Source organism: Podarcis melisellensis (assembly GCF_964234715.1).
Source record: "Podarcis melisellensis genome assembly, chromosome: 5".
Lineage (NCBI taxonomy): Eukaryota > Metazoa > Chordata > Lepidosauria > Squamata > Lacertidae > Podarcis > Podarcis melisellensis.
The window spans coordinates 85,588,971-85,603,642 of record NC_138537.1 but is presented as its reverse complement, the minus strand read 5'-3'; the positions used below and the strand labels follow the sequence as shown (position 1 = coordinate 85,603,642).

Below are 14,672 nucleotides of genomic sequence, written 5' to 3'. Positions count from 1 at the left end.
ACTCTCTGGATTCCCTTTCTTTTTTGAAAGAGAAAACCCTTCCCAAGCAGTCTTTCAGTCTCTCAGTCTCTTGCAATCAGCTATCAGGCCAGAGCACCCTTCTCAGACATGGGCTATCCCATGGAGGCCTCTCCATGTGGGTGCCAGGAGTTGTTAGGGCTACAAATTGAAAAGTTATGTTATTGCACACCCCACCCCCAGATGGTATGCTGTTGAGGTTCCAGGTTGAATGGCTTGCTGAGCTATGATGTCCCTTTAGGCTCTATATTTAAGATAACTTTACCCACCCAGGCAGTCCATTGGCCTCTCCTCCATGTTGAAGAACTATATGAAGTTCAAGGTCAGGCTGTATTGTGATCCGCAGGGATGTCCACCACAAATAGGGGTGATAGTCCACAAAACCGGAGGTCAGAAGTTCCTGGCTGTACAGGCAAAAGGACCCAAGTTGTGAGTTCAGCATCATAGATAAAGCTGCTAAAGCAACACATCCAAGTGGTAGCAAGAGCCTAGAGCAACTGGCTGAGTTTTATAGCCTGTCTACATAGTAGTTATTGACTGGAAGCCCCACCCACTAAGTTCTGTCTCCTGTAGTTAAAGGGCCAGACTCTCCTGCTGCAGTCAAGGTTCCCAGCTGTGGGGATCTCTCTTCAAGGTTCTCTCATCTTGATCCACTAGGGTGTTTATGGACCAGCCGTCATTCCCAGTGGACTCTGCTTCTGTGGAGTCCTCATGTTGTAGGATCACGGCAGGCTGGGACTATGCCTGAGTGAAAGTACTTTCCACTATGCCTGCTTGACTGAAAGGTCTTCATCCTGACTCTTCGTTCTTTGCTTTGCATGGCCAGTAGTGACAGTGGGATAATTTTAAATGTACGGACCACGTTCTGTCCATGCTTCTCACTATCACATTATATAAAACCTACATGAAAGGTTACATGCAGTTTATTATATTTAAATATGTATTTTTTTTAATCTCATGACTGTAAGAACGAAAGGATGTTTGATGTTTTGTTTCACTTCCTTAGAGTGGTAGCATTGTAAGGATGCTCTGACAAAACCGAAGAAAGAATTGGGGAAACCTGAGATTCTTTGGTGCTCTGAAATTAGGGTCCAGGGATAAGCAAATCCCTGCTGAGCACTGAGGGGCACTGCTTTGGCAAAAGAGTCTCTTGTCATTCCTAAAGGTAAAGGTAAAGGTACCCCTGACTGGTAGGTCCAGTCGCGGCCAACTCTGGGGTTGCGGCGCTCATCTCGCTCTATAGGCCGAGGGAGCCAGCGTTTGTCTGCAGACAGCTTCCGGGTCATGTGGCCAGCATGACTAAGCCGCTTCTGATGAACCAGAGCAGCGCACGGAAACGCCATTTACCTTCCCACTGGAGCTGTACCTATTTATCTACTTGCACATGACATGCTTTTGAACTGCTAGGTCGGCAGGAGCAGGGACCGAGCAATGGGAGCTCACCCCGTTGCGGGGATTTGAACCACCGACCTTCTGATCAGCAAGCCCTAGGCTCTGTGGTTTAGACCAGAGCGCCACCCGTGTCGTTCCTACCAAGTTCTAATTTGATATAATGCAGCGCCCCCGTTTCTCTGTGGGAGCCTGTCCTGGTTTGTATCACCACACATTGCAGAAGTGTCACATTCAGGTCCCTAACATCGTTTTCTGAGTTTGGCTTGCGGTGCCCCTCATTATGAAAGCTGATATGGCAACTCTGTTGCTCTGCATACAAATCTATGTACTCTCCAGTCCAGCAGAAGCTATTTTGACCCTCCTTGTCTATATATACAAAAGTCAAAGGAACACACGTTGTTGGCAGTGTGTGTCACTCCTCTTGTAAGTCCACAGCACTTAGAGTTGTGTGTGAGAGAGAGAGCTTCAGAAGACAGAACTTCCCTAAATATTCAAAGCCAATGGCATGTGCAGCTCTACCGAAAGGTATAGCAGGCAAAATTCTTGGCTCTGCCCCATGTGTACACACATATAGCTATCGACACTCCCAGCCCTAGACATTTGTGTCATCTTACATTCTTGCAAGATTGAATTAAGGTCACGGATAACAAGCTGCAATAGGACGGCGGTTGCTGGTGCATCTTGTCCATTTCAATGCTGTTGCCAGTTGTCATGTGGTCAGCTCGTAAGGCTACAGGCTCAACGTGTTTAAAAAGGAGATTCTATCACAGCAGCCAACAAACTCAAGTAAGCAGCTTATTGGCATGCAAATTAGCACAATTTTCTTCAGGAACCTGGTCAGGTGTTTGGGTCTTCTTGCTGTTAAAGCTATGAACACAGCCAGAAGAAATGTGACTACAAGGTGAACTTTATTTCATTTGCTATCTTTATATTCAGGCTTTCCTCCAAGGGGCCCAATGTACTGTATATGATCCCCACTCCACATTTCATTCACAACAACCCTGTGAGGTAGATTAAGCTGAAAGGAGGCTTGAGGTCACTTAGTAGGCCTTTGTTACCCTGTAGTAAGGTAAAGGTAAAGGGACCCCTGACCGTTAGGTCCAGTCGCTGACAACTCTGGGGTTGCGGCGCTCATCTCGCTTTATTGGCCAAGGGAGCCGGCGTACAGCTTCCGGGTCATGTGGCCAGCATGACTAAGCCGCTTCTGGCAAACCAAAGCAGCACACGGAAACACCGTTTACCTTCCCGCTGGAGCGGTACCTATTTATCTACTTGCACTTTGACGTGCTTTCGAACTGCTAGGTTGGCAGGAGCAGGGACCAAGCAACGGGAGCTCACCCCGTCGCAGGGATTCGAACCACCGACCTTCTGATCGGCAAGCCCTAGGCTCTGTGGTTTAGACCACAGCGCCACCCGCATCCCTGTAGTAGAATTGCCTGAATACCGAATGCTTCTGGTTTAAATGTGTGCTTTGTAGTGTATGTCATTTATCCCAATCCAATTATTGTAAGCTGCCTCAACAAGTCCTTAAATTTCACAACAGAGTCCTAATAGCTCTTCTGCTGTTTGCAGCCAGGTGCTAAACTTTAGCGCAATGGAATACCGAAGCAGAAACTGGAACATTGTGAGAAGGGCAAGATGACTTTAGAGTGGTCACTGTACTGAGCCGAAGTAAGGCAGATGCTCTCTTTTCTGGAGCTGATTCTCTGCTTGGAGGGTTGGTTCCCTTTTGTCCCATTTTTGGAAGGTGCTCTCTTATGAGAAGTACTTTTGATTGTTGTCTTTAAAACAGAATGCGGAGCTTTGGTTCATGTGCTTTGCTTCAAAAGCACACAACAAACCCTCCTCTTCCTCTTTGTGATTACACTTGTCTTCTCATATTATTCATATTCTAAAAGGTAAGCGGCGTTTCCGTGCGCTCTGGCTTTTGTCACGGTGTTCCGTGCACCAGAAGCGGTTTAGTCATCCTGGCCACATGACACAGAAAGCTGTCTGTGGACAAATGCCAGCTCCCTCGGCCTGAAAGGGAGATGAGCGCCGCAAGCCCAGTCGCCTTTGACTGGACTTAACCGTCCAGGGGTCCTTTACCTTTATTCATATTTTAACCTAAGTAATTGACACTCCCCCTTTTTTCTTTCTGCTTATCTTCTTTGTTTCCGTATACCAGAAGGAGCGTCTCCACCTCCATCGTTCTGCCCGGACACTGAGGTCCAGGGCCGAGGGCCTTCTGGTGGTTCCCTCACTGTGAGAAGCCAAGTTACAGGGAACCAGGCAGAGGGCCTTCTTGGTAGTGGCACCCGCCGTGTGGAACACCCTCCCACCAGATGTCAAAGAGAAAAATAACTACCAAACTTTTAGAAGACATCTGAAGGCAGCCCTGTTTAGGGAAGCTTTTAATGTTTAATAGGTTATTGTATTTTAGTGTTTTGTTGAAAACTGCCCAGAGTGGCTGGGGAAACCCAGCCAGATGGGCGGGGTATAATAATAAATTATTATTATAGATTGAATATTGTGGGCTAGGGTTAGATTCACCCTTTCATTCTGTTGTTGGATGAACTGGTTTAGAAAATTATGCTCTGCTGTATTTCTATTCTGTGTACAGTATTTGGTTTTAAACCACTGATGATTTTGTTGCATCTGACGTAGGGAATGCAATGACCTCTAGGCTTTTACAAACCCAGCTACCGTATTTTTCGCTCTATAAGACGCACCAGACCACAAGACACACCTAGTTTTGGGAGCAGGAAAACAAGAAAAAAATATTCTGAATCTCAGAAGCCAGAACAGCAAGAGGGATCGCTGCGCAGTGAAAGCAGCAATCCCTCTTGCTGTTCTGGCTTCTGGGATAGCTGCGCAGCCTGCATTCTGGGATAGCTGCGCAGCCTGCATTCGCTCCATAAGACGCACACACATTTCCCCTTACTTTTTAGGAGGGAAAAGGTGAGTCTTATAGAGCAAAAAATACGGTATGTGGCCACATGCACAACACACATGTAAAGCATATGACTTCCCCCCAAATAATCCTGTACTGAAGTCTGTGAAGGGTGCAGGAATTTGTGGCTCTGTGGGGATCAAACTAGTTCCCAGGATTCTTTTAGGGAAGCCATGTGCTTTAAATATATGGTGTTGATGATGTGACCATATTTTCCTACCACTAAATGCAAAATCATACCTCTGAATGAGACCTCATACATGTTGCTTCCATGCTGAGTTGTTATATTTCTGTTTTCCGCAGACGTTTGTTTTTATTGTAGTTCAGTGGCGTGTGACGCATCTCACCCTTGCAGAGAGCCTAAGGCAGCAGCAAACAGCAAGCCCTTACTAGTTGTAACCTGCACAAGCAACAAAAGGTTAGCATCATTAGACCACAGCTGCCTGCTGGGCGAAGTGGAAGAATTGTGACATGGCCTGTGATCCTAACAGCGCAGGTGGAGCGAAATAGATTTTTTTGGAAGCCATCCGTTTGCAGAGTCAAGAATGTGCGATCGGTTTGCAACCCTGCAAATATGTGGCACAGAGTAATTGCCAGATGTGATTCTCTGTGAAGTCCAAAGGGCAAAAGATTAAGTGGAGAGGATTTGTAAGTCTGCCATAAGATTTTAAATCCTCCCAACTTATCACTACAGCAGGTGAATGCAGAACCCTGCTAAGCTATGGAAGCACAAGACCACCATCTAGTGGCCGTGTGTGCCTGCCTTATATCCTCTTTGTAAAGGAGGAAGGAATTAGAATCTGGTCACATCCACACCATACATTCAAAGCACATTATTTCTCCCAAAGAATCATGGGGACTTTAGTTAGTTGAGGGTGCTGGGAATTATAGCTTTGTGTGTGTGTGGGGGGGGTAAACTACAATTCCCAGGATTCTTTGGGGGAAGCCATGTACAGGGTGGGTTTGACCTTTCAGTGAAGGCATTTGCAAGATGCATAGTGGGCCTAATACATGATAGCAGAAAAGGCACATATTTGCACTGGTTTTTTAAAATCTGCCATATTGTAAACAACTTGCAGTTTAGGAGCACAATGGAGGTGACTAAGAGCTTTTCCTCATTCCCTGCCTTAAACCTCACGCTGAAACCGCAAAGGGCAACCTCAAAAGGGCATAGACCACTGAGAACTCTCCAGGGGGAGATTTGGGGATTTGAGAGGCATCCATCATTTCCTCTGTTTGTGAGGGAAGAAGATAGAAGCTTCTTAATAGGTTTAGAGGAACAGAGAGCCACTTTTTCAAGGGGGAGGGGCAAATGGTGCTGGAGAATCCCACCACTTTCACAGATGAGAGCAAGGATGTAGAGTATGGAATCCTGATTTTTTTCTTGGCTGTTAGGGAGTTTCAGGTTTGGTTCTGACTCTCCAGTGTTTTCTGTGTATTTGTTTCCCACTGAACCTGTTTGCCACTAACAGGATATGTACCAGGAGAAAGGGCTGGATTGCAGGAGTGTGGGAAATATAAGGCAGTCAAGATGTGTACATTATGTGTGTGAGGAGGGGGAGCAATACATTTCTCAGAATCAAACAGGTGAGAGGTTGAAGTCCGTCATTAGAGTTCCCTCCCCATCTCAGGATACACTATGTTTCATTCACTTGCCTTGAAGATTTTACATCACACGGATATACTGAAACTGTGGCTGAGCTCATCATCCCTGACCAGCGGTTCCCAATGCCTAATAAAGCAGCTTATTACATGAGCAGCATCAATGCTACTTAAATGCCGCCTTTTCTCATTATCTTAGACCAGCAGTTTAGTGCAATGCAGAGTCACTTTGACTGAATGTAACAGCATTGGTTCAAATGTGAAGATGTTTTGGGATCACACCGTGAAAGAAACTGAAAATGAAAGAGGCAAATGAAGGCAACGGTTAAAGTGCGTATCAGAAATTTATTCCTCAGCACAAGCAGTTGTAAAGTGACTTTTAACTTCAAAAATAAAATGAAATAAAAATATTTCCAAAAGAACAGAACAAAGTTTTCTTACTGCTTGAGATGTACAGCCCTGTGTATTTCAGGATGTTGCTGGCCGGTTCGTTTCTTGGATGTGAAATTTGAACACCCTCCCAGAGAAGCAAGCGAGCTGCCGGTCTAAATAGCAAACAATGACAAGGTATCTGACAAAGGGTAACCTGAAAATTTCACTGATGTGGTTTCCAGCTGGGTTGTGTGTGACCGTGAAAATGACAGAAGCCTCATCAAGAGCTCCTCCAAATGCCTTGCACCCAACTCTTGTTCTGTATTCTAGCTCCCGGTATTGCTTCCTAAGCTGTTCTGAATTCTAGCTCCTGGTTTCACTTCCTAAGCTGTAAGATTGGACTTGGAACCTTTCTAGAGCACAGACTGGCACAACAGGGGCTGTCATGCAGAACAGAGCCACTGGATCCCTTCCTCTAGTACGTTCTCTTCTCATGCTTCTTGCAAAGAAGCTGCCTCCCTCCACCATTTCACATTTCTTCTTAAACTATGAAAACCTATGTCAGGATGAAGGAATGGGAAGAGCCTATCTTCTACATTCTCATGGTGCCCAGCACCCGTTTTCAAAGGTAAGCATATCACTACCCTGATCCGTACTTCTTGCCTGTACTAAGCCTTTCCAGGAGGGCTCTTAGTGAAAGGGCACCAAGAGAGCTTTTTTTGCCTTCGATTGCTGCAGAGCAAGCCAGGCCAGGCCAGGCCAGGGAGGTTCTGCTACCATCACTACAGTGCTTCTCGCAGACAGTCAAGCAGCTGTAAAACACACAGGAGGCTCAGAAGAGTCGGAAACTGGCAACCTGTATTTCACGGCCCACAACTTTGAGAAGTAGAAGAAGAAGAAGAAGAGTTTGGATTTGATATCCCGCTTTATCACTACCCGAAGGAGTCTCAAAGCGGCTAACATTCTCCTTTCCCTTCCTCCCCCACAACAAACACTCTGTGAGGTGAGTGGGGCTGAGAGACTTCAGAGAAGTGTGACTAGCCCAAGGTCACCCAGCAGCTGCATGTGGAGGAGCGGAGACACGAACCCGGTTCCCCAGATTACAAGTCTACTGCTCTTAACCACTACACCACACTGGCTCTCAGTGATCAACCCCACCTCCCCAGGCCCGATTTTGCTAGGTCTCAACACTCAAACTTGGCTGCATAAGGTCAGTAGGACTACATGGAGGCTGAGGCCTCCCAAACTTATTTGACCTTGGGCCTAAGTACATATCTGGCTGTGGAAACCACACATTACAAACCACCCTTGTGCTCCATCTGTCTCCCTCTTGAATGACAGGTTTGCATTCTTCAGACTTAGTATTCTTCAGACAATGTTAACCAGTATTTCAGATCTACTCTTCCTTGAACCTATCCACCCTCTTGCACTTGGAGCCCCACCTCAACCACCCTCGCCTGCTGAAAGGATAACTTCCTGCAACAGACAGCTGAGATCAGGCCTGTGTTCTCCAACATTGCGTCTCAAGATGTTGTTGGCCTCCAACACCTATAATCTCTTACAGTTGGCTAAGGTGGCTGGGAATGATGGGAGTTTGTAGCCCAACAATATCTAGACTCCATCTACAATAAGATAAGAGTGCACCAAACTGTTACGATAACAGGCAGTGACAGGGCATTGGCTCTTTGCTATCACCTGACTCACAGGATCAGGAGTATTCTCATATATACAGTATATATGTATTTTTTTGTGTGTATCTTCTCCAACCAGCAGGGAGTAAGGAATCGGCATCTCAGCTGCTTTTTGAGCCTCATGATAACTGGCCAAAACATATACATGATGCATTGATTTCAAATGGCAGACATGCTTTTCTCCATGCTACAAGCCTTATTCAGCCGCTCAGTCTCCTCATGTGCAAACGCATAGGGCTCTAAATCACATGGGGAGCCTCTCCACTTCAGAACTTCACCCCCCAAACTCACGAATGGCTCTAAACTGTGCAGCAATGATACACCACAGGAGGTCGTGGGCCTAGTCAATTCACCCTTGCTCAGTGCTATTTTTCTAGAAAAAGAGGTGCTGGAGCTCACCTCCCTTGCTCTCTTATAATGAGCATGGCACCCATCTGAGAGGTGCCGGAACGGAGTTTCAGTGAGCTGGGGGAAAAGCCCTGCCCTCGCTTTTCTCTGAGTAGAGACTGAATGCCCTAAGAGTACAAACAATTAATTAGGCCCCTCTTTCTGCAGGTAAACAGTGGCCTGTCCCTTGTTCTTTGGTGTTTTACCTGGGCCTCCATACAAATAATACATTGTGAACTGGCCTGGACAGTGGCCAAGATAAGCCAGGCAAGGTCAAGTTTGTATGGGAATCAGATATACACTGTACAGCATTTTGTTAAAACGGATCTCCCTACCATCATATTAAATATTTGGGGGACAGGGGCTGGGTTTGCTTCATACCTTACATAGTTATTTTCTCGTGCAAATGGGTAAAGAGGCCAAACTCAGAAGCTTCAAGTTATGTTGACAGAAATTAAAGATATTACATTGATTAATGCCATCTCTCTCCCCCCCCCCCGACTTTCTTGGTTTTAGTATGGCCACTACCTGCTTCTGAGGATGCAAAAAACACCCCAAGCATATCCAGGGCAGTTTTTCCAGCAAGCTGCCTGTTCTATCCCTTCCTGGCTTTGAGTACCGGTAGATATACGACTCCTAGCCATCCCTTTCCCCCCTGCTAGCTTTCATTGACCTGGGAGAGTCTACGAAAACTGGCCCTGGAATTGCATTTCCAGTTGCTAGCTTGTCAGACCAAGCATCTGAGATACAGGAACGCCTTTAAACTCTATCCTGTGGACTCTGAAAACCACTCCCACACTTGCTCACATATTCCTCCCTCCCACTTACAGTGTCCTATTCTAGCAAGAGATTAATGTCAAACCTTGCACTCCAAAATTCCACACTTGGTCTTCCTTTCATTTTTCTGAAAGGGTTCTCCTTCTCTGGTGCTTCGACACACAACATTGTCCGGTTTCTGACCAACGCAAATTGGCTACTAAGCAGAGAGAGATGGAGAGAAGATCTTCCCTGCATTTTCACACACCTTCATCCCACTACTGCCTTAAAGAAGTAGTCATTTGACTGCTTGCTGCCTCTGTGCCTCTTCCACCTCGAATTCTCATCTCATGCTGCTTTTCAGCCCTTGCAGTCCTGCACAGCCTCTCGTTCAGCTGTTCAGAGGAGGACCAGGAAACTTTGAGGAATTTATGTCTCCTGTCTCATTTAATTACGTAGCAAATGGCACACACATCTGTGTCAACCAGTTGCTTTCAAACTTTCTATCTGACTTATCTGTTAAGAAGCAGATGATTCTGGGGCACAGTCTTGGGGCATTTCAAGAGAGAACGGCATGTTACAAGGCAAATGCCATGCCTGGCAGTCCCCATATTTGCTTCGTAACGCTAACGTGGAGACAGAGACATAACACAGGGATACTGAGGAAATGCCTGCCAAGCCTTTCCTGTAAATGCAAAAGAGAAAGTGATTTTCTGTTGTGATCCACCTTGGGATCTTCAGATGAATGGCCGTATACAAATTTAAGAAATATTAACAGCAATTTGCATTTCCTTGGAAAACTTTGGCTGTGCTACAGCATTGCTCTCAGTTAAGGCAGGGCAAAGACTGGGGATCTTACACCTAGCATGAGCGGAAACTTGCAATACATCACTGGCTGCCTCCCCAAGGAACTCACAACAAGCTTCCAAGACAATCCTGTTTGGAAGAGAGTGATGAAAACTTTGAATTTGTGGGCTTTAGCAGGCAGATGTTGAGAGACAATTAGGAGGGTCCATCCATGCCTCTGCGACTGCTTCTTTTCCACCTTACCACCACGCTCAAGCTACACGGGGCTTCCGGATGATGAGGTGAAGAGCTGTTCTCAGAGATGAAAATGTCCTTGCTTACAGCTGCACAGCACTGCTTTTCCTAGGGCGGTTATGAATCTTGCTGCTACGTGAATGGCAAACCCTTCTATCGTTGCTACTTTTCTCCTGCTCCGGCCACACACAGTTAAATCCCTTGGAAACGTCGCAAGTCCAAAAAGTGGATAGTTCAGTGATTCGGAAAAGGAGGCTGCTTGCCTCCCATTTGGCTTCATTGTCCTAATTTACAGGAACTCAACTTAAACAGAAAAGGGAAGGGAGGAGCTAAAGGTAACTATTCTGTCCAAACGCCTGCCTTGCACGTGTGGGCCATCTCAACACATTCCTACACGGCAGCAAACCTGGGTTTGCCACAAAGTGGGAACTCAGCAGTGAGCTGCAGCCAATCGTAGCTCTCTGGTGGGTGCACTTTTAGGATAAACTGCTGCATTTACACTTTAAATTTGAAGATGTACGCCCCCCAACCCTTAGGTGTACACCTAAAAAAACACAATTTTTGAAGAAGCCCACTGATGGGGATGGGGAAGCACTTTCACTGGTGACCAGAACCTGGTCTCCAGATGTGTGCCTGCATCCCAGTTTGCGCAGCTGAGAACCTGGGTCTCGCTACCTGGAAACTGGAGGATGAGGAGGGTCGGCTTGGGGAAGGCCCCCTGCCTGGCTGGCTGAGGTCAGGGGAGCTTAGATACTGTGGGGGAGCCACCTGGAAGGGCCCTGGGGAAGCGGGTGCAGAGGTGGAGGTCATTTCTGTCCTCCACACAGGCTCATCCAACGTGGTGGCAGAGCGGGGGGCCAGCACCGTAGGGGCCAGGCTGCTGGAAGCCGGCGCTGGAGCAGGTGTGGAGAAGCGGCGGATCTCATAGGTCCGGGCTGTTTTCACGGGCACTTGCTTGGCTGGGGTGAAAGACAGGCTGGACTGCTGGGCTGCCTGGCTTGCAGAGGAGGCCTGGACGTCAGAGCCTGGCACATCCCCGAAGCAGAACATGGCGGACTTCAGCTGGTACGGCTGGTGCCGCATGAAGTCGATGGCCTTGATCCCCGATTTCTGGGTGGGCCCCTTTTTCACTTTGCTCTCTGCCTTGCTGGCCTGCGACCTGCTGGCTGCCAGGGGATAAAACGGAGAGAGCAGTGGGTTGTAACCGATGGGGGGTGGGGCACGGATGTTGGGGGAGTACTTCCAGGAGGAAGGCAGGGAAGGGGTCGGGGATGGGGTTCTGGCCTTTGGGGCCGGTGTTAGAGCAGACTCCACGACAAACTTGTCCATGCGGCTCTGTCGCTTGGCAAAGAGCTCTGCCCCTTTCCCCTTCAAATGGGATATGTCGTTGGCAGAGGAGGAGCCGTTCACCAGTCCGCCAGAGGCCTTTGACTGCTGGGGCTTAGGAGCTACTGGGGGCGGGGTCTTGAATTTCCGGCCTGAGGCTTGCATGAAGTTGCAGGCTTCGGCCCCCAGGCTGAGGAAGTCCTCCTCGGGCCCAGACTCAAAGCCTGCCCCGTGGTGGTCTCCTTTGGGCTTTTCGTCCAGGTTCTGCACTAGAGACAGCAACTCGGGGTTGGGGGAATTCTTCTTCTTCTCCTCCGCAGTCTTGAACATGGGCTTCTTGCTGCTCCGCCGGCGAGCTTCCTGCAAGATACCTGTTCTGGGAGCCGGAACTGCAACTCTCTGTTCCCTGGAGGCAAAGGGCTCAGAAGCAGGCCGTGAGATGGCTGGCACTACAGCAGTGAAGGGCTGGGAGAGGGGCTGCTGTTGGACTGGGCTGATGTACAAAGTCGAAGAAGCTGTTTCTTGGCCTTGAGAAGGCAGCAATGGTTGGGGTGTAGCAGCGACAGCCTCTGCAGCTGGCTTAAAAGGTGCCGATAGGTATATGGAAGCTGTGGAGGTTCGGGGTGTGTTGGAAGGTGTCTTGGCCTCCGCAGAATTTCCAGGGCCTGAGAGTTGCACCAACGATGGAGGGGTTGGGATATACAGAGACACAGAGGCACTTGCTGGGCCACTAGGCTGCACTGCCATGGGAGCGGCAGGAAGCTGAGTGGTCCCTGGAGTGACAGGGGAGAAAGGAGGCGCCGCTGTTCTCTGTCCACCAAAACTCTCACTGCTTTTCCTTGGTGCAGATGGTCTGAACACGACAGAGGAAGTCATAGGACGTTGCCCGGGAAAACCGGGAGTGAAAGGTCGGGCGGATCGGTTGAAGATGTTGGTGGCACTTGGCGAGTTCGGGGAGCCCACACCTCCTCCTCCGAAGATGCCTGATGGAGACTGGAGTTGGGCAGGACTTGGTGATGGCAGCTGGCTAGAGACCTGTACAGCTTCTAATTGGACACTCAGAGGGGCCCTTTCTGCCTTCTGTGGAGTGGGGGCTTCATTGTGTAACACGTTATGCACTTGAAGGACAGGTGGAGGTTGGGGCTGTTCTTCTGGCTCATGAGTAGGGACTCTCTCCACAGTATGTTCACCAGCCTTCTGCCTTTGCTGCTCAAACAACTGCGCCCCCCTGCCTGATACTCCGCTGAGGCCTTGTTGAGCCTGATCCTGCTCGTGGGCAGGGGGCCCCTTGGGCTTCTCAATGTCAAGGTAAGTATTGTCCCAGTCTGAGTGGTTTGTTAGGCTCCGGGCATCAGAGAAGCCTTCCTCGTCAAACTCGGATTCACTGGTTGGGAAGACGCCGTCCTCTTCGTCATAGCAGCGGTCTTCATCAACGCTTCCAAAGCTGACCAAGGTGTACTTCTTTGCTCTCTGGCGGCGCTTTTTGAACATCAGGACACCCTTGGAATGGGGGTTGGGCGCATCTGTCAGCAGGGATGCAATGGTTCGGCATTTGGTTTTGGCTTCTTTCACATTCTTATCCTGCATACTCTCACTGCGATGAAGCTCTGCAAGGAACAGTGACAAAAAGAGAGGCACAGTCAGGCTACTGCGGGGAATCTGGTTGGAAAGCCAAGCCTGCCTTATGTTCATATGTGTAAAATACAGTACTTATTCACACTGTAGTAAACCATGGAACTCTCTCCCACAGGAGGCAGTGGTGTCTACCAGCTTGGATGGCTTTAGAAGAGGATTAGACAAATTTGTGGAGAAGGTTATCAACAGCTACTACCATGATGGTTATGCTTTGCCTCCACAGCCGGAGACTGTATCCTTCTGTATATCAGTTGCTGGAAACTGCAGGAGGGGAAAGTGCTCTTACACTCAGGACCTGCTTGCGGACTTCTCACAGGCATCTTGCTGGCCACTGTGAGAGCAGACCTAGATGGCCCGCTGGCCTGATTCAGCAACCTCTTCTTATGTTCTTAAGAGTTACCTATCAACATGAGGAATGTTCTTGCCCCTCTTGCTAACTATTACCAGTACTGTGCCAGGCATTCAGGTAATGTGGGGATATCAGAGCTGGCTGGATAGGGGAAAATAATAAACTTCTGACATTGGCTCTTCCAGTTTGGATCTGAGGTTTGGACAAAAATCAAGGTCACAATTTCCCACTGCCTGTGGTAGTCCAAGACAGGTTTCATAGGACTGAGGCTGGGTCTACGCATGCAGAGTTGAGAAGGGTGTACCATGTCAGGCTCCAGGTGGGCGACTTTTGAGATGATCCCCCATAAATAGCTTCCAGGAAGAGGAAACACCTCCTCCCCTGGCAGACCAAAGTGAAAGGTCCCTTTCGACTACAATTCTATGATTTTTGCTCAAGTAGCCCCCTTCCTGCACTATGCTAGTTTTCTATTAGAATGTAAACCACTTTGTCTCTTTCCCTCCTACAATCAAGCAGTATATAAATTCAAATAAATAAATAAATGTAAAGCAGCATGTAAAAATATGATCTTCTTCCTGGAGAATGAAGCTGTTAAGACTATGCGGAGTTGGAGAAATTGACAGGGAAGATTAGATATTTAAGAGACCAAAAGTTTGAGGACTGGGGGAAATTTGTGGAATATCTGGAAAGTTTAAGTGAGGGACGGATAACGCTAGAGGGATTTAAAGAAGCACTGTGAAAAATTGAGAAGCATTGTCTAAAGGAAATAGAAAAGAAAGATATAAATAATGTCAATGTAAACCTAAGGAATGCGTAATTTAAATAATGACTATGGACGATTAACGGAAAAGCTGAAGGAAGTCCAGAAAAGGAATAATTTGTGAAAATTGGATGTGAAATTAATATGTATTTTTGTTGTAAATTAATAAAAATTATTTCAAAAAAAAAGAGTAAAAATATGATCTTCCATTTGCAGATATCAGAAACGGTATTTTTCTGCAACCTCATTTTGTTGGATGTGCTGCTCGAGCACAAGTGTCCTCTACTCCAGCACAGAGAAGCATAGTATGTGTGTTTGTAACAGAGAGAATTTAAGTGGGGATGAGTGGGGGGGGGGGGGAGAGCGGTCAGTAGACAACAAGCCAAGGGCGTGCTGCAAGGAGAGAGCACA

At 47.7% G+C, this 14,672-nt stretch overlaps 1 protein-coding gene across 1 annotated transcript in view; it reads right to left on the bottom strand.

Annotated features, from left to right (window-relative positions):
* Positions 1-8,713: 8,713 nt before the first annotated feature.
* The window catches only part of SYNPO2L (synaptopodin 2 like), a 38,915-nt gene continuing 32,956 nt past the window's right edge, over positions 8,714-14,672 (bottom strand). The window contains exon 5 of the mRNA XM_081913505.1: positions 8,714-13,124. Coding sequence (XP_081769631.1) covers positions 10,789-13,124 — 2,336 coding nt within the window. The 3' untranslated portion in view covers positions 8,714-10,788. The remainder of the gene's footprint in view (positions 13,125-14,672) is intronic.